We start from the raw sequence: 23,274 nt of genomic DNA on the forward strand, positions 1-23,274 counted from the left end.
GAGATGAAGAGTGTTAATGCAAATGGATGGAAAGATTAACCCAAGGACCTGTAAACATGTGAGCTGGACATCTGTAATGGGTAAAATAATAGAAAGTGAAATGAACCAGAATAGTGAGGCATCAGGAGAAAGAATGGAGTAGATTTTTGCACCTGGGTGGTAATCTGGCAGGGCAGATGCACCAGGATCCTCGCTGCTGACCTTGGGGCACAGCAGCAGCCAGAAGGCCCCAAGCCTTGAAGATCATGTTGGAGAAAACAAAATGTACTTACCTGCCCTGCTGCTCTTTTTTGGCATACTCTCAGGCCCCCCCTCGACCCTCCAAACTGAGGAGAGTCTCAACATAAGCCCCGCAGCCAGCTTTTAGGGGCACTCCTGCATTTGGGCATTTGGAGGAAGTGGAGGTGTGAGGGCTGGGATTGCCCATTCCTCTCTCATTTTCCTCTTGTAGGTGTACACCCAGGTCTGCTCATTTGGGAAAGCCCCAGTAATCCTAGGTCACTATAGTGGGGGCAGAGACCTGATGTAGAAGGCCCCCACCTCCTTTTTCTATCCATATTGCCGGCGAACCTGAGCATTCCCTAGGCATTGTGATGATGAAACTAGGCCCTGTAGTGTAAATGCACCCTGAAACTACCTTTAGTACGAGTATTGATGGATTTCAGTGGTACCATTTATATTTCATCTATAAAGTTATTAAAGTTAAGTTGTTTCAAATGAAATTCAGTACTAAGTTTAGTTTTGTAGTAGTAAATAAAGCATTTATGCAGATAAGATATGTGTATATATCTGAAGTTGATGTGATAAACATGCTTGAGGGCATTTAATTATAATAAATTCCTTCAATACTCACTTAAAACAAATTGGCACATAACAATGCCACATATTTTGGATTGGCACATGGTATTTAATACACAATTAAAATAGAATATGTAATTTTTAATGTTACGTATACAATTTCTGACTCTATACTTATACTGCACATTTCCCAAGAGAACATTTGACAAGTAACAATATCACTTTTTTTAAAGTAAGTGTACTCAAATGTTAATGACAATAAACTCTGCATGACTCTCTTTTCTTCTCTCCTACATAGATTATTCTAATTCTGCAGTACCTATTTCAGACTTCATTACATGAAAAAAAGTTCTAAAAAGAACACGTGCTAGAATAGCACAAATCGATAACTGTCTAGTATTATAATTTTTCTGACAATATTTCTGCTGATTTTGAAAAATGGAATACTTTGAAGCCGATATAAATCTTGATGCAACAAATGAATTGGATACAGATGATAACGAAGACCTTTTAGAAAAAATGGATGATTATCAATTCAGCAGATTTGTGGAGAACCACTGCATTAATTTGCGACAATCACACGACATCCTAGATGAAGAATGGATTAAACAAGGACCAGCGAATTCTTCAGTGTGGGAGAAATCCTTTGAACACAGTATACTTCTGGATGTGGATGACAATTTCAACTTAAATTTTAGTGAAGTATGTGATTCCTATACCATCTGCCTCTCTCAGTCGTCAGCAGAAGATGCTAGCCTTAACATTACTACAGGTTTGTAAATGTGATTACTATTAATTATTCTGTAAGGGGTTTCTCTTTCTAATGCCCTCAAAGGAAACAAAATATTTATAGGATATTGCACTGATGACAATCATGTACTAGTGCATTAATTCGACAACAGTCACTTTGCAAGTGAATGATGAAAGCCTTTGTCATCTTCTCAGAATCAGCTTCTCAGTATCAGCTGTAATACACCATCAGTGGTACAATATTTAATTAACTCTGATGTTTAATTCCAAGATCATTTTCAAGTAGGCTTGCAGTCTGGAATGTATCACACACTGAAGATATTAGGTGTATTCTTTCCTGTGAAAAAACTAATATTGTACAGTATTTTCAGTTACAGTACCAGGCATTGTAAGTAACCCTAAATGAAGATCTGTACTTTATTAAAAAATAACAATTAAATATTTGAATGTTTTGCATTCACTTGTAATTCATTTATCCAACACTACAACTCCTTTCCTGGCTCCTGCATAAATCAGAAGAGACATGGTGGCTGAAACCTAACTCTCTCTAAGTGGAGTCAACAGCATGAAGGGATTGTTTACAGTCTGCAAGATGCTTTATTCTCTTTCCCCTCTCTTTCCAGACTTCTGAACTCAAAATGATGGACCGCAAGATGCTAATAAGGAGTTCTGTGATTTTTTTAAAATTTGTACGACTGACAATTTAGGCCTATGATTGCAAATGCAATCTGCTTCTAAACTTTTGAAGGATAAAAAAAATAAATTGAGGACTAAATTAAATCAAACAACCACATGTTGCTGCTGCAATTCAGACTTCTCCCCACACTCATTATGCTGCTCAGAAGGCCCAGCAAGGCAGTTTCCATAGACAGGTCTGTGCCTCTGATGAACTGAAACTTATATACCTCATATATGAAGTAAATGGGTTACAGTGCTGCAGGATTAATAACAACCACAACTTGCATTTATATAGCGCTATTAACATAGTATAACGTCCCAAGGCACATCACAACAGTGTAATCAGACAAAAATTGACACTGAGCTACAGCAAGAGACATTGGGACAGGTGATCAAACACGTAGTCAAAGAGGTGGGTCTTCAAGGAGAAGAGAGAGGTGGAGGGGTTTAGGGAGGGAATTCCAGAGCCTAGGTGACTGAAGGGATGGCTGCCAATGGTGGGACAAAGGAAGTGGGGGATGTATAAGAGGCCAGAGTTGGAGGAACGCAGAGTTGGAGGAGGGTTGTAGGACTGAGTAGGCTACAGAGATAGGGAGGGTCAAAGAGGGATTTGAACACAAAAATGAGAATTTTAAAATCGAGGAGTTGGTGGACCAGGAGCCAATGTATGTCAGCAAGCACAGGGGTGATAGGGTTCGGATATGGCAGCAGAGTTTTGATGAGCTCAGATTTATGGACAGTGGAAGATGAGAGGCTGGCCAGGAGAGGATTGGAATAGTCGAGTCTGAAGATAACAATAGTATAAATAAGGGTTTCAGTAGCAGATGGCCTGACACCTTTCTGGAAACACTACCTTAGAACTGCTTTTTAGCATTTACGCTACAATTGTAATGGTGCATAGCAGTGTTGCACTGACACTTTAGCTGTAGTATAAATGCAGCCTGATATAACAGATATATACAAAAAAGAGGTTTGCTCAAGAAGTGAGAAATCACATACATACATAGCGACATTGAGAACAGATATGAGTTGCTCTGAAATTTATAGCATCTTACAGTTTGGTCTGTAATTCGAATGATTTGAATTGGGTTAGGCACGCCAATGGACCTTAAATTCCTTAAAGTTAATCCTAACTAAATGTCTGACTCAATTTTAGTGATATTATTAGAGAAAACTATTTTTAATTCCTCCATTTATAATATATTAAAAATCTTATGTCTGCATGCACTTCTTGTCTACAAACCTTGCTTTCTCTTGTCACACTTTTGTTTCAACTTTTTCCTATTATAAATACCAATGCTCACATTAGGGTGTGAAGAGTTGGCTACAAGAGTGATCTAAGACACTAAACACAAAGTAAAAAAGTACCAAAAACATAACACATGGATGTGCTGACCTCTCTCCTAAAATTCAAATAGTGCAAGGGGAGATTCCCTGCTCTCAAATTTTAAATTGAAATAAAGTAAATTTTAAAAGTGCCCAAGAGATCCAATAGACTCCCTGAGCACCTTGTAAAACTAGGTACGACACCGGATTTACACTCCATGCAGTGTCAGACTGAAGTGATGTGAGAATACTACCTCCAGGAAGGGTTCCCAACCCCCTCAAATTGTTCTGGAGTTGCCAGTAATTAAAGATTAATCTCCTGGACACTGCTGTGAGAAAACCAGGGAAAAAATCATGGGGGGATAAAAAGGCTGTTTTACTGGGTGGGGTGGTTGGAGGTAGGAGATCACGTGATGAAACCCCCAGGAATATGTCCAGCTAGAGTTGGCAACCCTACCTCCAGGGAGTATCAGTCCACTTTGTTGTGGAGTCATTTTAATATTTCGCGTGAGCTGCTGCACCTGCCATGCCTCTAGAGGCAGCACACTGCTTTAGCGCCTTCCAACTTGGGCTGGCAGCGACCCTAAAGTAAATCCGGAGGTGGGGGGAGCGGAGGAGAACAGGAGGACTCTTGCTCCCCCTGGCTCCACAATAAGTTGAGTATGTGGAAAAAAAGGTTACCTTTTTGGTGATGGCCACCAGCAGTCCCTTTAAGAACTGCTGGTTAGGCAGTAGTCCCGAGTCCATGCAAGCCTGAATTTCTGAATTGGTGTCCTTGGGGAGTGGTACATAGCCCCCACAAAATTGGTCTTTTTTGCCCCAGTTGTTCGCCTGGAAAATGGACACGAGGTCTAATTTCTCCTCCATTGTGTACTCTCCTGTAGGTTGCGGGGCATCAGATGCTGCCCTTTTCCCATCCTGATCTAATTACTTTACTAACTTCGTCAGAGGATAGCAACAGACACCATGACTATATTGCCAGGGTGATGAATACAGACTTGAAAGAATCAGAAGTTCCCCATGATTAAGATTTTAGGGCTTCACCTGCTATTTCTCTCATTATGCGATTGTGGCCCTTGCTGCCAATGAATCCAAGCATGACCTAATATGCTTAATATCCTGTAATGTAGATTTGCTCAGCATTGAACATAACACTCTTGCTCACTTGTATTTAGCTGACTGGAGTTAGCATAAGAATAAGCACAAGCTGTCTCCTGCACTCAGCAATCGGTAGGTCAAAGTAGACTTCAAAAGGTATCAGAGTCTTCTTTTGGAGACCTGACTCAAGAACGCCTAATAAAATTCTGGGTGGCCATTTTTTGTCAAACCCCTCTCTTAACCACCAGGGATTAAAAAGATATTGCAGTATACAATATACTGGAAAGTTATTTTCTGGTTTTCAATTGAAGATTAATTTCCCACAAACCTTATCCCAAATTAATCTTTCAGTGAGGACATCATCATTCAACTATTGTGTGGGAAACTTTTGTTTGTGTACGTGTGTGTGTGGAGAGGGCAGGAGAAAAAGAGTTCAAATCTGCATAATTTGAAGAATAAAATGACAAATGGGAAAAAAAACTTATTATTTCACTCCCTTTTTGAATTATGGGAATGAAAGAAAATACTTTGAATCTTAATCAAAATAGGGCCATACAATATTTATGTAACTTGGCAATAAACTTCATAACATTTTGTAGGAGTTTCTAGTTGATTTGATCAAAGAATTTGATTAGATTCTGAACAATATGTGGCTTGGATTTGGACGAGCACTGATTGAGCTGAGTACCATGAAAATTAAAGAAATTACTGAAAATAAAGCAGGGTTTCTATTATGACAATGTTTCTCTGTTTCTACAATAGATATTGGCAAGATTGAAAATGAATATGATGGCAGTGATGAGGATGAAATACTAACCACTGAAGAAACTCAGTATGAACATAACCAAGATATTCACAGTTCTAGCTATTCAGACAAACATGATGAAACAAAAGATAATTTGAAAAGTAGTTTTCAACAGGACATAGCTGACAATACCACTGACGAGGAGCAAGAAGAGCTGCCTTATGATGGTAACTTACAGAATGTTAGTGGACATCATACAGATGAGAATCCTGATTTAGTTGATCACATGCCACCATTAACGAGACTTGTTAGGAACCAGTCAAGTCATGTGCCTGTTAGTGGGGTGATCCAATCTCTCCCATTTAGAGATCAAAGATCAATTGTGGAAAATGCATTCTCCCAACAAGAAGTGCCTGACAATGAGCTCAGTACAGAAGCTAAAGCTTCTCATCATAAAAGTGAACTTAATACTTTTTTGTCAGAGGATACGGCTGATATATTGGTATCCAAACATGGAACTAAATTTGAAAATGGCTTTCCGGTTGAACACAATCAGCTTAGTGGTGGAAGATCAAGCATTGCTGAATCACTCCTGCGTTACTTCTCTGAAGAAGACTTGGCACTTCGTTCAACTATGTACATTGACTCTGAGACTTTACCAGAGACGTCTTTTACAGACAGTATTGAGGAAACTGTAATTAAAAACCATATTTTATCAATAGCCAGTAATGATTTACTCATAAACATTAACAAATTTACAAAATCAGAAGCAGATCTTTCAAGGAAACAAGAGATAGATGACAAATTTGCAAATGAAGAAAAAGTGTTACAAGATGAAAATGATTCACACTACAGTGGATCTGCTCAGGGGAACATGGAAAATAATGGCACTTATAGAAAAAAGACAAGAAATTGGGGACCAGAGACTCCACCAAAAATAATACAGGAAGAGAATGCACACGCACAACTTAGTTTTAAAACAATATCAGGAATCACTCAAAACCCTATGGTAAAAATGGGAAGAACAATTTCTTACAATGAAATCAAATATGGTAAAGGGAAACAACATTATCCTCTGCCTGACTTTTCCAAAGTTGCATCCAAGGTCAAAATTCCCAAGAGGAATACTTCCAATAATTATAATCCTTCAAGACCAAGAATAAAAAAGGCAAAATCTTCACCCAACTTATCAGAAAATCCCCATGCCATTCATAAATCAGCAGTAGATGTAGTACGAGAGGTACTGGATAGTACACAATCTTCAGTAATCTCTACAAGAACAAAAGTTAATAACAAAAAACAATACATGGAAGCAAATCATGCCCCTGAACTTTTTCAACAATTGCAGGTAATAAAAAGTTAGTGGTCTAGAAATGAATTTGTGCCTGAAACAGGCGCGATCCCGATGCAGCACATGTGCCTAATGAGGCCAGCGGCAGGACCACAGCTAATTCGTCTACCAACCTCTTTAGGATAGTACCGGCCATTCACAGCCCCAGGCAGTTCACCAGTTGTGGGGGGACAAGAACGGCCAGCTTGGATGGGGTGGTCTCTGTTTTTAATGTGAAGCCGGGAAGAACATTGTTCCTCCTAGCTCCACAATAAGGTAAGTAAGGTGCCACATACTGCAATCATTTGCATTCCAATTTGGCAAAAGGGGCATTAGGCCGCCAATTTACATATGCAATGGGACCAATGGCAGTTTCAGGTGCCGCCCTGGATGCTTACTGAGTAGCCTTAACCAATATGGCGGGTAGCGCATATCTGACACGGAATGAGCGTGCGCATGTCGTCTGCTACATTGGACCCTTGGGCGCCTGTTTTACGCCTATAAAATGGGCGCAGCGCTATCAATGTTTATTTCCATTTCACCACTAGTTCTTTTACATTCTCCTAGTTTGACTTTCCTGAACCACTCACCAGCCTCATACTTTTTTTGGACTGATCGCTTTAATAGGCAGAAAATCGCAGGTGGCGAGCACAGAAAACCTTGACCGTAATGTTGGTTTTAACAAAATTGTGTTCAAAAGTACATATTTTCTACAGAAAGTTTTCAATTGATATGATTTTACAACATTCAGGCAACAGAATCTATGTTATGATCTTGTAAAGTATAATAGGGAATGTGATATATGATCATTTGGAAAGTTGAGCAATTATTAGGCAATACCCAGCAAGGCTTTACAAAACATAGGTCCTGTCTCTCTAACTCGATTGAGCTCTTTAAGGAAGTGACCAGAATGGTGGGTGAAGATAGTCTGGATCATGTTGTTTACCTTGACATCCAAAAAACATTTGATGAAGAATAATAGACAGTTGTTAGAAAAAAAATCTGATCTTGTGTGAATATAGGACAATTAATACACTGGATAGGTAGCTTGTAATTTCACATAAGCACAGCGTTGTTATTAATAGGAAGGATGTGATTTGGGCCAGTCATGAGCGGAGTTCCACAGTATTGAGTTGCTTGCTGTTCAGCATTTTCATTACTGAGGAGGGCTTAAATGAAACCATTCTTAAATTCATGCATGACATGAAAATGTGCACGGGGACTAGCAATTCAGAACAAACAATAATTCAGAACTGATAGGCTGCAGACTGATTTAGACAGGTTCGATAAGTAAGCCCACATGTGGCAGATGTCATTTAATGTGGACAAATGCAGTGTCATGCACTTGAGGTTAGGGAACTCCAGGCATGTCTGTACCATGCAAAGGTAACTGATCAAGAAAGGGACCTGAGAGTAGTAGTTGATCATTTATTAAAGGAACACAAATAGTATGAGGTTACTAAAGGGAAAGTAAATAGGGTTTTAGGTTCTATTAGTAGGGTTGTTGTATACAAAACTAAGGCTACTATACTTAGGGGAAAAAAATTGGGCATAGCCCATTTTGGGGCGTTAACCTTGCCTTAGAAACATAGAAACGTAGAAGATAGGAGCAGGAGTAGGCCATTCGGCCCCTCGAGCCTGCTCCGCCATTCAATGCGATCATGGCTGATCATCCAAATTCAGTACCCCGTCCGTGCCTTCTCCCCATATCCCTTGATCCCTTTAGCCTTAAGAAATATATCCAACTCCTTCTTGAACATATTTAATGAACTGGCCTCCACTGCCCTCTGTGGCAGAGAATTCCACAGGTTCACCACTCTCTGGGTGAAGAAATTCCTCCTCATTTCAGTCCTAAATGGCTTACCCCTTATCCTTAGACTATGACCCCTGGTTCTGGACTCCCCGGCCATCGGAAACATCCTTCCTGCATCTAGTCTGTCCAGGCCTGACAGAATTTTATAGGTTTCGATGAGATCCCCTCTCAATCTTCTAAACTCCAGTGAGTATAAGCCCAATCGACACAATCTCTCCTCATACGTCATTCCTGCCATCCCAGGTATCAGCCTGGTGAATCTTCGCTGCACTCCTTCCATGGCAAGAACATCCTTCCTCAGATAAGGCGACCAAAACTGCACACAATACTCAAGGTGCGGTCTCACCAAGGCCCTGTACAACTGCAGCAAGACATCCTTGTTCCTGTACTCGAACCCTCTTGCTACGAAGGCCAACATACCATTTGCCGCCTTAACCGCCTGCTGCACCTGCATGCTTACCTTCAGCGACTGGTGCACAAGAACACCCAGGTCTCTTTGCACTTCCCCTTCTCCCAATCTATTGCCATTCAAATAATAATCTGCCTTCCTGTTTTTGCCACCAAAGTGGATAACCTCACATTTATCCACATTATAGTGCATTTGCCATGTTTCTGCCCAATCACCCAATCTGTCCAAATTGTACTGGAGTTTCACGACATCCTCCTCACAGCATACCCTCCCACCCAGCTTTGTGTCGTCTGCAAATTTGGAGATATTACATCCAATTCCCTCGTCCAGATCATTAATATATATTGTGAACAGCTGGGGTCCTAGGACCGATCCTTGCGGTGCCCCACTAGTCACTGCCTGCCACTCGGAAAACGACCCGTTTATTCCAACTCTTTGCTTTCTATCCACCAACCAGTTCTCTATCCAAGTCAATACCTTGCCCCCAATCCCATGTGCCTTAATTTTGCACGCTAATCTCTTATGCGGGACCTTATCGAAAGCCTTCTGAAAGTCCAAATACACCACATCTACTGGTTCTCCCTTATCTATTTTACCAGTTACATCCTAAAAAAATTCCAGTAGATTAGTCAAGCACGATTTACCTTTTGTAAATCCATGTTGACTTTGTCCGATCCTGTCACTGCTTTCCAAGTGCTTTGCTATTACATCTTTTATAATGGACTCTAGCATTTTCCCCACTACCGATGTCAGGCTTACCAGTCTATAATTCCCCCCTTTTTCTCCACCACCTTTTTTGAATAGTGGGGTAACATTAGCTACCCTCCAATCCATGGGTACTGTTCCAGAGTCTATCGAGTTCTGGAAGATGACCAGCAATGCATCTACTAATTCTAGGGCCACTTCCTTAAGTACCCTAGGATGTAGATTATCAGGCCCTGGGGATTTATCGGCCTTCAGTCCCATCAATTTTTCTAACACCATTTTCCTACAAATACTGATTTCTTTCAGTTCCACCCTTTCATCAGACCCTATTGTGCTGCCTCTCCCTCTCGCGTTGCGAGGGCAGAATACCTATGTTCCCCGGCATCTCTGGGAGGTTATTTGTGTCCTCCTTTGTGAAGACAGAACCAAAATATGTATTTAGTTGATCTGCCATATCTTTGTTCCCCATTATAAATTCCCCTGATTCTGACTGCAAGGGACCTACGCTTGACTTCACCAATCTTTTTCTCTTCACATATCTATAAAAGCTTTTACAGTCAGTTTTTATGTTCCCTGCAAGCTTGCTCTCATATTCTATTTTCCCCTTCTTAATTAATCCCTTTGTCCTCCTTTGTTGAATCCTAAACTGCTCCCAATCCTCAGGATTATTGCTTTTTCTGGCCAATTTATCTGCCCCTACATTCAGTAGTAAATTCAGTAGTAGCACCCCAAGGAGGAGGTGGGGCACTACTGTAATCACTCCACCTCCTTCTTGGAGCGCTACTACTCAATGTCACATGCCATGTCATTGCAGGCCTCCTCCCCTGATAAAAGGGGAGGGGCCTAGCGCTGTACGCAACGGGGCCCTGCCGGACCACTGGGGAGCGGGGTGCCATGGAAACAGCCCAGCACTCAAGACGCTGGCTGAACGATCGCAGCCGGCACCCCGCATACAAATGTGAAAGAGGGTAGGTGCTGGCAGTTGTCCAAAATAAAAATGGCTGCCCGACACCTGCCCTTTAAATTGCGCTGCTGCCGCTGCAAAACCGCCCCCTGATCCTGTCGTACATAGGTCAGGGGGCGCAAGAGAAGTTTGCAGCTGGGGCGCTGTGCACGGCGATAACGTCATCATCGGCGGCACAGTGGAGTGGGGCGCTACCGGCTGCCACCGCCACTAACCTCCTGAATTTCGCGGGAGGCATTAGCAGTGCCAGGCACCAGGGCATTAGCCCAGGGGTGCTAACGAGAGGCGCAGAGCAACCCAATTTCTAGCCCTCAGTCTTCATAAGGATTTTGGTACAACCGTACTTAGTGCTTGTGTCCAATTTTGGCCCCCACACATCAAGAAGGATAGCGATGCCCTGGAGAAGGTTCAGAGGAGAGTGACCAGGATGATATCAAATATTATGGCCTAGAAATTCAGTAAGGCCCCGCCAGGGCTTTAGCGCCCGAAATTTAGCGCTCGCCCGGATTCCCGTAGCGCCCGCCTGAAATTCAGTTGCGACGGGCCAAGACGGAGGCGGGCGCTATTGCAGGGTTTGGCCGCCTCGCTTGGGGCGATGAAAGTCTATTTCAGGCGTCCAGCTGCCGCTGCGCCACCCGATGCGGTGCGGCAGGCTGGGGTACTGCAGGCCTCCTCCTCTTAAGGAGGAGCTGCCTGCAGCCGTGAGATCGCCGCTGGATTCCCCCGGCAAATGAGCCCGGCACCACGGAGAAGTGCCGGGCTCGCGGGAGTCAGACAGCAATGCCGCGGGGGGGTGGTGCAGGAGTCCGGGGAGGGAGGTGCGGCCATGCGGCCGCCGGGAAAGCGGCCGGCCGCCCCTCCACCTTTATGCGCCGGCCTCTCGGAGCTGCAAGGCCCCGTTTTTCAAACGTTTGCGGCCGCTGCGGGCGAGGCGGCCGCAACTGAATTTGGCCTTCGGCACGGAATCGCGTTGGAACCGGGGCGCTGCGCACACCGATGACGTCATCGGTGCCGGCGCAGCGCTACCGGCTAACGCCGCTGTTAGGGACCAACTTAATTTCGGGCACTAAAAAACTTCCGGCGCAACCCACTCTTTCGCCCCTAAGTGGGCGCAAACGCGACTGAATTTCTAGGCCTATAGCTCTTAGTAATGAGCACAGTCTTAATTTGGAGAAACACTTGCTTGCAGGGGATATGATTGAATTTTTTTTAAATGATTAGTAATGTACATACAGGCTGGTTAGATAGGTTATTTTAAATTGAAACAAAAACAGCAAATGCTGGAAATACTCAGCCGGTCAGACAACATCTATGGAGAGAGAAACAAAGTTAACGTTTCAGGTCAATGACTTTTCATCAGAACTGGAAAAAGTTAGAGATGTAACAGGTTTTAAGCAAGTACAGAGACAAGGAAAGGGTGAAGGGGAGGGTAGAAGGCAGGAGTGATTAAATGACAAATGGGATAATGGTGCAAGGCAAAAGGGGATGATAATGGAACAAGTAAAGAAACAAAAGGTGGGTCTAGAGAAGGTTTAAATGGCAACAGCAGAATCATTGCCAGCACCTGCTGTCGAAAGATGAGGTGCTATTTCTCGAGCTTCCGTTGAGCTTCATTAGAACAGTGTAGGAAGCCAAGGACAGAGCGGGACAGAGAACTAAAATGGCAAGCGACCAGAAGCTCGGGGTCACACTTGTAGACTGAATGGAGGTGTTCTGCAAAGCGATCACCCAATCTGCATTTGGTCTCCCCAGTGTAGAGGAGACCGCATCATGAGCAGCGAATACAGTATACTAAATTGAAAGTACAAGTAAATCGCTGTTTCACCTGGAAGGAGTGTTTGAGGCCCTGGACGGTGGGAAGGGAGGAGGTAAAATGGCATGTGTTGCATCTCCTGCGCTTGCAAGGGAAGGTGGTGTGGGAAGGGGAGGGGCTGTTGGGGGTGATTGAAGAGTGGACCAGTGTGTCACAGAGGGAATGGTCCCTTCGGAATGTTGAAAGGGGAGGGAAGAGGAAGATGTGTTTGGCGGTAGCATCACGCTGGAGGTGGTGGAAATGGTGGAGGATGATCCGTTGAATGTGGAGGCTGGTGAGGTGGAAGGTGAGGACAAGGGGAAACCTATCGTGGTTCTGGGAGGGAGGGGAAGGGATGAGAGGAGAAGTGTGGGAAATGGGATGGACACGGTTGAGGGCCCTGTCAACCATAGCTGAGGGGAATCCTCGGTTGAGGAAAAAGGAAGACATACCGAAAGCACTGGGATGGAAGGTGACATCAGCAGAACAGATGTGATGGAGACGGAGAAACTGGGAGAATGGAATAGAGTCCTTACAGAAAGCGGGGTGGGAGGAATAGTTTAAATTGATATGGGCAGTAGGACCAGAATTCATGCATATAAAATCTATATAGACATAGGCCGGGATCTTACCTGAAGAGGCGCGTTGGAGGCGGGACTGCTGCCTTTCGGGTTCTAGTCCCACCCCCAGCGACGTCAGACGCTATTTTGCGTCAATTAGCCTTGTTAAGCCCACCCTGTGTGCTTGCCGGCCAATTAAGAGAAAGTTTATGACGCGTCATCTGCCGATTTTCTTAAAGGAGCCACCACCATTTCTTTTTGACAGATAATTTTTTTCAGTGTTTGACAGCATTGAGGTGCTGCAAATGATGACAATCACTGTACAAAGGGGAGTCCTTGCACCCAGGCTCTCCAGTGACTCTATCCTTAGGCTAAAACAGATGGCAGCTGCAGGTGAGGTTACAGAAGCGATCTGTCACTGGTGAGAGAGGTTCTCCCAATGAGGTGGGATTACACAAATACTTCAAAGCCTGTCACGTACAGAAAATTCTAAACACATTAAAAATGACTTTCCCAACATTTTCTTACCTCTGCAACTCACCAGTATCCCATTGGATCATTCACACTACTTCTGCAACTGTCATCTATACATAAACATTACAGTAGGCCCACAGCACGCCACACTTACCCTGGCGGGGTTTCCTGACGTTGGGAAGGCCGCAGTAGATGTGTCAAAATTGGAAAAAGCCTCTTAACTGCCTGTTAACTCCCTGTTAACAAGCAGTTAAGTGGCTATAATCCTCTTCCCGCCGCGAGGTGTCGGGTCCCTGCGCAACTCCTGGAGGCGGGTTGGAAGCGGGTTCAGGACCCACTGCCAATCTTTTTAATTTTGCCAGCAGTCCCACCTCTAAACCCGACCCCTGAGCGCCGGCAAAATCGCCCCCAAAGAGTCAGGTTTTGTAGATAGTCATCACCCTCTGAAAGAAACTGCTGAGACATGTATGTGGTATGGAATATAGAGTTGCTACAATACTTGGAAAAGAAACTTGACAAATTCCTGATAGAACAGGACATTTCCAGTTATAGGTAAGTTGTTGGTTATTGAGTTATGGGCAACAACGGTCTCCTGAAGCTTGTATGATTGCCCTAGGAAGACAGAGAAATTCCTCAAGAGTTTTTTTCCTGAATTATGTTCAGGCTTCTTTCTGCTTTTTTTGCCGCCTTCAGTAGATAGTCTGGTTAGTGGGTGGTAAATGGTGTGCGAGGTTATGGGTCTGATGATCTTTTTTCCACTCTTTTTCTACGTTCATATATATTCCATATATATGTATTAAACTGATGTAGGCATAATATTCGCTGGTATCATCCAGTTACATGAATCCCAAATTATGGTTTGACAAATTATGTGGTGAAGTATCATTTTGTTGATGAATCATTCGATTCGTTAATGGGAGTCACCTATTACTGTCTGTCATTATACCCCTGCTGCCAAAAAGGAAAACTGGTAATGGTAAACAATGGCAAATAATTATTAAGTTTACTTTTAAATTTATTACAATGAGCAATATGTGAGCTGCATTCTCACAGTTTATGATGCTGTCTCAACGCTGAAGTTTTATTGCCCTCTAACACAAAGTACGGTATGTGATCAAAATAAAGTAGGGTCGACTTTCATTATAGGCAGACATCAGGTGGCCACAACAACTGTGCTGCCTGCCCAATGTCCTACATTTTGATGGTCGAGCCTCATTTGCACCTGATTGGTGAGCTGCAAGCAGTGAATTCCAGAATCCTCTACGGAGACAAGCCAGAAGTCAAGACTTAAGGGGAGGGTGGGAGACAGTTTTGGGGAGGGGGGGAGCGAAAGGACCAGTAGTGGTCTGGAAGATTTTTGGGGGCCATTCACGCTCCTCCTGGCCCCATAAAATAATTCAGAAAACTTACCTGTTCTGTTTCCAGTGTGGCCTACGTCAGTCCTTATAAGGACTACTGGTTAGACTGCTTTATGCAGATAGTGCCGCACAAACACTCCGCCCATTGACACCCCAAAATTGGATCGAGGTCCTATGTATGTCATAGGACCGTGATTTGCATGTCTTAATAAGGAGGCGGGTGTTCTGGACACGCATTTCCAGCACCGGTTGGAAATGATGTCGGGCAGATTGGGAGCGGGAATGGGGCAGTAGGTTCAGTGCAGTGATTTTTGGAGTTCTATCGCCCTATTCCTGCCCAGTGAATGGAGTGAAAATTGGCCCTGGTAAATCTATGCAGGGAACAAAGGATAAAGTGTGTGTGGTGGGTCTTCTGTTTTCTTTTGCAGAATTTTTAAACTAAAACTTCGCAACAATTTTATTAGTAACCAAATCTCTTTGTCTACAGGTGTTTAGAAGCCTGCTCTGTTTTATAATTTTACTCTCATGCTCTGTTCTTAGGAGGAGTTTGACAAGCTATTAATAAAGTATGCAGAAGCTGAGAATACCATTGATCAGTTGCGATTTGGTGCTAAGGTAGGTGCATTAGTATTAGCAACAATATGAAGGTCTTTTGCTTCTTACAATTTAATAAATGGGCAGCAAGAGTATAGTTTTGAGCTGAATCTTAGGCTGAGACCTTGTGCTGAATTTTCAGTCTCAGTTCATTCTTGCATTCAGAGTTTCCTAGATTGCTGTATCAGCTGGATGATCAGTGTAATAAGAGTTAGTGAAATGGCAAAGAATTTGCCATCTATAGGCCAGAATTTTGATTACCTGGGCGGGTCCGGTGTGGGCAGTGGCCATGGTGGGTCGCGAATCCGCTGCTTGCTCCAACCCGCTGCTGAAAACGACTTTCCCTTAATAGGGCCTATTAAGCCCGTCTGGCCCAATTAAATGATGCGGGTCTGGTGACATCATCAATGACGTGTTTTCAGCCGGGATCTTTAATGGGGCCATGGCCACATTGAACTTGAATGTCAATGTAACATAGTATTGTCAGTGCACTACAGCATTGGAGTGCTGCAAACACTGACAATGACTGCACAGAGGCAGAGGGCTGCACCCAGGAAGTCAGAGCATGCAGGGATGTCCTCTTCCCTTCCAATGGGTGGAAGAAACTTCCCCAGGATACCTGGTTGGAGATTGCAGAGGAGGGCACCAGCAGGGATGTGGTCAGGAGGACCTGGGTGCAGTGCCGCAAAAGTTTCAATGATCTCATTAGATCAGGAAATATGAGTGCAAAGCCACACTCAGCTTTATCCTGCTGTGCCTCTCATCACATCCCCATCACTCTGCCTTCCCACCCCTACCACTGCACTTCCTTACTCACACCAACATACCTTGCACCTCCACCCATCTCTCTCTATATACATTATCACATCCCATCACACTAGCCACCCCTCTCACACACCCTCATCCTAGTGCAATCATACCAACTAACAACAAACAAAGAGGCCACTTGGCTTTGGCACCCCACTCCATCATAGTCTCCCTCTAAAGATCTAACCCATCCATTCCTTACACTCACTCCATCACTCTCACTCAACCTTCTCTTCTTTTCTCCTTGCAGGAAAAGAGAATCCAAAATAGGAGGGAGAGGGGGAGAACCGTTGGTGGCCCTCCATCACTTGCAAACCTTACAACAGCAGAGGAGACTGCTTTAGAAATATCTGGAATCACCGAGCAGCTGGAGGTGGGAGACGGAGAGGGGGACATCTCAGCAAACTGGTGACAGAATTACATATCATACAGCAACATGGCATACAGCACTCACTCATATGGGCACTGATGTCAGCAGCCACTGAATGGTCATCATGTGCATAATGGTATCTGTACCCATTCTTCATATGACATATCTTACTCATCTTTTTACTCTCCCACAGGTCCATCAAGAGGCCCCCCACCCCCATTGTCCAGGAGGAAGAGGAAGATGACTCCTCAGAGGAGCCTCTAGCCTCTGAGAGCACATCGTCACCAGACATAAGCGCACCCATCACCAGTGCAGATACACACACCTCGGTGGGTGCCACATGAGATAGAGTAGTGTTGACACCTGGTGTCTCACAACTCACAAGTGAGCAAGAGCAGATGGTGGAGACAGGGACAGCAATGGAGAGTGCTCACCGGAGGGTGCACGACACTCCCAGCTCTGCTCAGCTGCATGCAGACACTGAGCCTCCAGAAAGAGGGCGATCCTGGAGGTGCAAGAAGAAATGCAGGGGGCTCTGACAGATTTTGCGAGCGCAATGTCTGCAAATGTTCAGAGAATGGAGGAGTCCATCTCCAACATGAGCACCACCGTGTCGCAGGTGATGGTGACTGTAGGCTCCTCCATGGATAGGATGGCCACCTACATGGAGCAGCTAATGAGTCACTCACAGGAGCACATGGCCTCTATGGAGAATAGATGGCTGTGTATGGAGAATAGCTGGCAGAGGCTCATAGACCTCTCTAGGAGGGATGTCAGTGTAGACGTGGGTCCTCATGGCCCCACTGATGTGCAGCAAGGTGCTCTCCAACTCCTTGGCAGCAGGGAAGTGAGCAGGCTGCCTCTACCTCTGCTGAAGCCACAGGGCTAGCACCTGGAAGAGAAAGATGATACACAAGTAGATTCACAAGGGTAGCCACTTGGTTGTTTTATCCAATGTTTATGTAAAGTTTCCGTTAATGTGCTGTCAAACATAAAAATCTTCATTTTCAACACTTTCCAGTCTTGGACAGATTTGTGTGCACCCTTGGAAGTGGCTTAGTGAGTTGCAGTGAATGGTGAGACATAACGGTACCTCCAGCAATGGTGGTGAGTGTGAAAGGAATGGCTTGGTCATTGTAGGGATGCTTTATAGTGCTGCTGTGGGGTGGTGCCAACCTGGCGCATCATGTGGCAGCCAGGGTGTACAGCATCAAGCTAAGTAAATCTGGCCATGATGAGGCCATCCCTGGCCTCCCAGGCAGCAATGTGCTCAGGTGCTGATGCTCTCTGTCCTGTGCCGCATCAGGTGATTGTGGAGAAGGTTGGTGGTGTTGTTGTTGGTGCTGCTGGTGTTGGGGCTCATCATGGTCAGATTCTGAGGACCAAGATGAGACAGTATGAATGGCATCCATGCTGATGGAATAGATGGCAGGTAAAGTAGAGATGACTGAAGCATTCTGTCAATGGTAAGAGAGTTCTTCCAATGAGGTGAAACTGGATGGAGACATTGCTGGAAAGACTTGCAGCCTGCAGAATCTGTGCTGGGAATGCAGTGAGAAACAGCTTCTGCTGAGGAAGGTGATCATCTGTTAGGTGGGAGCTTTTATAGTACATTTGAAGCTGTCAACTAATCAGCTGGAGCAATGGCCACTGAACTCCCACCTCAGGTTGACAGATGTGATTCCTGAGCAACGTGTTTCCCATGGCCATCCAGTTAAATTTAAAAGGTAAGGTTAAAACCACTCTTAGGGTCTGACAACAAGCTACTAATCTTCTCTTCTCAGGCAGTTCCTCGGATCCGAGGATGACTTGCTTCCACATTAAAAATGAGTTCTCAGGTGACTGATGCGGGACCTACAGTCTCTGTCACAGATGGGGCAGACGGTGGTTGAAGGGGTGGGTGGGTGGGTTGCTTGGGTTGACGTGTGCTCCTTGTTCTGCTTGCACTTGGCTTCCGCTTGCTCCCGGTGAAGAGACTCGAGGTGTTCCGCGCCTTCCCGGATGCTTCTCCTCCACTTTGTGCGGACTTGGGCCTGGGATTCCCAGGTGTCAGTGGAAATGTTTCACTTTTTCAAGGGGGCTTTGAGGGTGTCCTTGAAGCGTTTCTTCTACCCACCTGGGGCTCTCTTGCCGTGTCGGAGCTCCAAGTAGAGCGCTTGTTTTGGGAGCCTCGTATCGGGCAAGCGGACGATGTGACCCGGTCATCGGAGCTGATCAAGTGTGGTCAGAGCTTCGATGCTGGGGATGTTGGCCTGGCCTGAGTGGACCTATCCTGCCAATGGATTTGCACGATCTTGCGGAGACAGTGTTGGTGGTACCTCTCCAGTGCTTTGAGGTGCCTGAAGGCTTTGTGTCTTAATGCGAGGAGCATTCGTAATAAGGTGGATGAATTAGCTGCGCAAATAGATGTAAATGGATATGATGTGATTGGGATTATGGAAACATGGCTCCAGGGTGACCAAGGCTGGGAACTCAACATCCAGGGGTATTCAATATTCAAGAAAGACAGGCAAAAAGGAAAGGGAGGTGGGGTAGCATTGCTGGTTAAAGAGGAGATTAACACAATAGTAAGGAAGGATATTAGCTCTGATGATGTGGAATCTGTATGGGTAGAGCTGAGAAATACCAAGGGGCAGAAAACATTAGTGGGAGTTGTATACAGACCACCAAACAGTAATGCGGAGGTTGGGGATGGCATTAAACGGGAAATTAGAGACGCGTGCAATAAGGGCACAGCAGTTATCATGGGTGACTTTAATCTACATATAGATTGGGCTAACCAAATTAGTAACAATACTGTGGAGGAGGAATTCCTGGAGTGTATATGGGATGGTTTCCTGGACCAATATGTCGAGGAACCAACTAGAGATCAGGCCATCTTAGACTGGGTATTATGTAATGAGAAAGGAATAATTAGCAATCTTGTGGTGCGAGGCCACTTGGGGCGGAGCGATCATAATATGATAGAATTCTTCATTAAGATAGAGAGTGAAGTATTTGACTCAGAGACTAGGGTCCTGAATTTAAATAAAGGAAACTACGATGGTATGAGGCGCGAGTTGGGTAGGATTGATTGGGGAATGTTACTCAAAGGGTTGACGGTGGATAGGCAATGGCAAACATTCAAAGACCGCATGGATGAACTACAGAATTTGCTCATCCCTGTTTGGCATAAAAATAAAACAAAAAGGGTGACTCAACCGTGGCTAACAAGGGAACTTACGGATAGCATAAGATCCAAGGAGAGGACATATAAATTGGCCAGAAAAAGCAGCAAACCTGAGGATTGGGAGCAGTTTAGGATTCAGCAAAGGAGGACAAAAGGATTAATTAAGAGGGGGAAAATAGAGTATGAGAGTAAGCTTTCAAGGAACATAAAAACTGACTGTAAAAGCTTCTAAAGATATGTGAAGAGAAAAAGATTGGTGAAGTCAAGTGTAGGTCCCTTGCAGTCAGAATCAGGGGAATTTATAATGGGGAACAAAGAAATGGCAGACCAATTAAATTCATACTTTGGTTCTGTCTTCACAAAGGAGGACACAAATAACCTCCCAGAGATGTCGGGGAACATAGGGTCTAATGAGAGGGAGGAACTGAATGAAATCAGTATTTGTAGGGAAATGGTGTTAGGGAAATTGACGGGATTGAAGGCCAATAAATCCCCAGGGCCTGATAATCTACATCCTAGGGTATTTAAGGAAGTGTCCCTAGAAATAGTAGATGCATTGCTGGTCATCTTCCAAAATTCTATAGACTCTGGAACAGTTCCCATGGATTGGAGGGTAGCTAATGTAACCCCACTATTCAAAAAAGGTGGTGGAGAGAAAACAGGGACTTATAGACCGGTAAGCCTGACATCAGTAGTGGGGAAAATGCTAGAGTCCATTATAAAAGATGTAATAGCAGAGCACTTGGAAAACAGTGACAGGATCGAACAAAGTCAACATGGATTTACAAAAGGTAAATCGTGCTTGACTAATCTACTGGAATTTTTTGAGGATGTAACTGGTAGAATAGATAAGGGAGAACCAGTGGATGTGGTGTATTTGGACTTTCAGAAGGCTTTCGATAAGGTCCCGCATAAGAGATTAGCGTGTAAAGTTAAGGCACATGGGATTGGGGACAAGGTACTGACTTGGATAGAGAACTGGTTGGCAGACAGGAAGCAAAGAGTTGGAAAAAACGGGACTTTTTCCGAGTGGAAAGCAGTGACTAGTGGGGTACCGAAGGGATCAGTCCTAGGACCCCAGCTATTCACAATATATATTAATGATCTAGACGAGGGAACTAGATGTAATATCTCCAAGTTTGCAGACGACACAAAGCTGGGTGGGCGTGTGTGCTGTGAGGAGGATGCCGAGAAACTCCAGTATGATTTGGACAGGTTGGGTTATTGGGCAGATGCATGGCAGATGCAGTATAATGTGGATAAATGCGAGGTTATCCACTTTGGTGTCAAAAACAGGAAGGCAGATTATTATCTGAACGGCAATAGATTGGGAGAAGGGGAAGTGCAACGAGACCTTGGTGTCCTTGTGCACCAGTTGCTGAAGGTAAGCATGCAGGTGCAGCAGGCGGTTAAGAAGGCAAGCGGTATGTTGGCCTTCGTAGCGAGAGGGTTCGAGTACAGGAACAAGGATGTCTTGCTGCAGTTGTACAGGGCCTTGGTGAGACCACACGTTGAGTATTGTGTGCAGTTTTGGTCGCCTTATCTGAGGAAGGATGTTCTTGCCATGGAGGGAGTGCAGCGAAGATTCACCAGATTGATACCTGGGATGGCAGGAATGATTGGGTCGATTGGGTTATACTCGCTGCAATTTAGAAGAATGAGAGGGGATCTCATTGAAATTTATAAAATTCTAACAGGACTAGACAGACTAGATGCAGGAAGGATGTTCCCGATAGCCGGGGAGTCCAGAACCAGGGGTCACAGTCTAAGGATAAGGGGTAAGCCATTTAGGACTGAGATGAGGAATTTCTTCACCCAGAGAGTGGTGAACCTGTGGAATTCTCTACCACAGAAGTCAGTTGAGGCCAATTCATTAAATATATTCAAGAAGGAGTTAGATATATTTCTTAAGGCTAAAGGGATCAAGGGATATGGGGAGAAGGCAGGGACAGGGTACTGAGTTTGGATGATCAGCCATGATCTCATTGAATGGCGGAGCAGGCTCGAGGGGCCGAATAGCCTACTCCTGCTCCTACCTTCTATGTTTCTATGTACATGGTCCATGTCTCTGAGGCATACATCCTCTGTCGTCGAATTACAGTATGCAGACAACGCTTGCATCTGCGTACACTCGGAGTTCGAACTCCAAACCATCGTCAACACCCTCACCAAAGCATATGAGAGCATGGGCCTTACACTAAACATCCGTAAGACAAAGATCCTCTACCTACCTGTCCCCGGCATACAGTACTGCCCCCGATTATCAAAATCCACAACAGGGCCTTGGACAACGTGGACCACTTTCCATACCTTGGGAGCCTACTGTCAGCAAGGGCAGATGTCGATGACGAAGTCCAACACCGCCTTCAGTGTGCCAGTGCAGCCTCCAGTTGCCTGAGGAAGACCAGGACCTCAAACCCGGCACCAAGCTCATGGTCTACAGAGCAGCTACGAATACTTTAAATTGGGTCGCCTGCCTCTGCCAGTTGGGTTGGGTCCGTGCTGACAGACGCGCCTGGGGTAAAGGCTCTTGGGAGAGGGATAACAGCGGGTTCCTGACCTCCCAAAAATAACAACTTTCCCACCCGACCCACCTCTGATCACATCCGCTACCACCCCGGAAAATTCCGGCCATAATTTTAGATTAATAAAGGACAAAATAAATTATACTACTTGAGTGGGGGTGCAGAATAAATATATGGTATTCAGTGATCTTTAATTTAATTCTGTGAACTTTGTTCAGCTCCTACACCTGCCTTAGTTAATATTTTGTAAATAGAACACTTTTAATAATTTGCTACCATAGTCTAGTCTAAATGCCCATCTCTGTGACTCACTGGAATTAGAAATAGATGTATTTGTAACTAGCCAATTGAAAAGAAACTGAAGTGGGAAGTGTTCTTATGTAATTAACAGTTAGTGCTAAGGCCATATTCTGGTACTAACAATTTTGGTACTGGTACTAAGGCCATATTCTGGTACTAACCTATTTATATACTTATTAATATTTACAATGCCAAAAAGTCATAGGCAATGTTTGAGTCTTTTGGTCCCTCTCTCGGGGGATGAAGTCCATCAAACATCCTATTAGCTGTCTGTTTTGAAATTTTAGATTTCATTGCCAGTTTCATTAACTTAGACATAAAAGGAAAGCATGTTGTACTGAATTACCTTATAATCCTTATGTTGTATATGCTGTGCACTTACTAGTAATTCTGAGTTGGTAAGACTATTTATTGTGCTGATTAGAGGCAGCTGGAAATAGATATTTTGTGTAGAATTCCCTCGATGTGACATTGTGAAGTTCTTTTCCAGTGACATTATGAATGAAGGCTCTGTTCAACATTTCAAATGCATGAAACATTACTTCATGATGTCATATCAGGATGACTGCAAGTTCTAACTCATACAAAACTGTTACAAGAGGCAACTGAAAGACACCAACAAATGTAGCTATTTCAATTTATATCACTCAGCAAACTAGGCTAATTCAGTAGGACATGCTTCCTTTTTAGTTTTTGATTAGTGCTGTTT

The 23,274-nt window shown here is 44.3% G+C and overlaps 1 protein-coding gene across 1 annotated transcript in view; it reads left to right on the plus strand.

The window, feature by feature from the left end:
- The window catches only part of aknad1 (AKNA domain containing 1), a 91,115-nt gene that overhangs the window by 5,194 nt on the left and 62,647 nt on the right, over nucleotides 1-23,274 (plus strand). The window contains exons 2-4 of the mRNA XM_085982435.1: nucleotides 1,097-1,570; nucleotides 5,413-6,743; nucleotides 15,341-15,415. Coding sequence (XP_085838561.1) covers nucleotides 1,237-1,570; nucleotides 5,413-6,743; nucleotides 15,341-15,415 — 1,740 coding nt within the window. The 5' untranslated portion in view covers nucleotides 1,097-1,236. The remainder of the gene's footprint in view (nucleotides 1-1,096; nucleotides 1,571-5,412; nucleotides 6,744-15,340; nucleotides 15,416-23,274) is intronic.

The sequence above is a fragment of the Somniosus microcephalus genome, chromosome 3 (assembly GCF_052327205.1).
Source record: "Somniosus microcephalus isolate GS21.2 chromosome 3, FLI_Smic_1.0, whole genome shotgun sequence".
Classification (NCBI taxonomy): domain Eukaryota; kingdom Metazoa; phylum Chordata; class Chondrichthyes; order Squaliformes; family Somniosidae; genus Somniosus; species Somniosus microcephalus.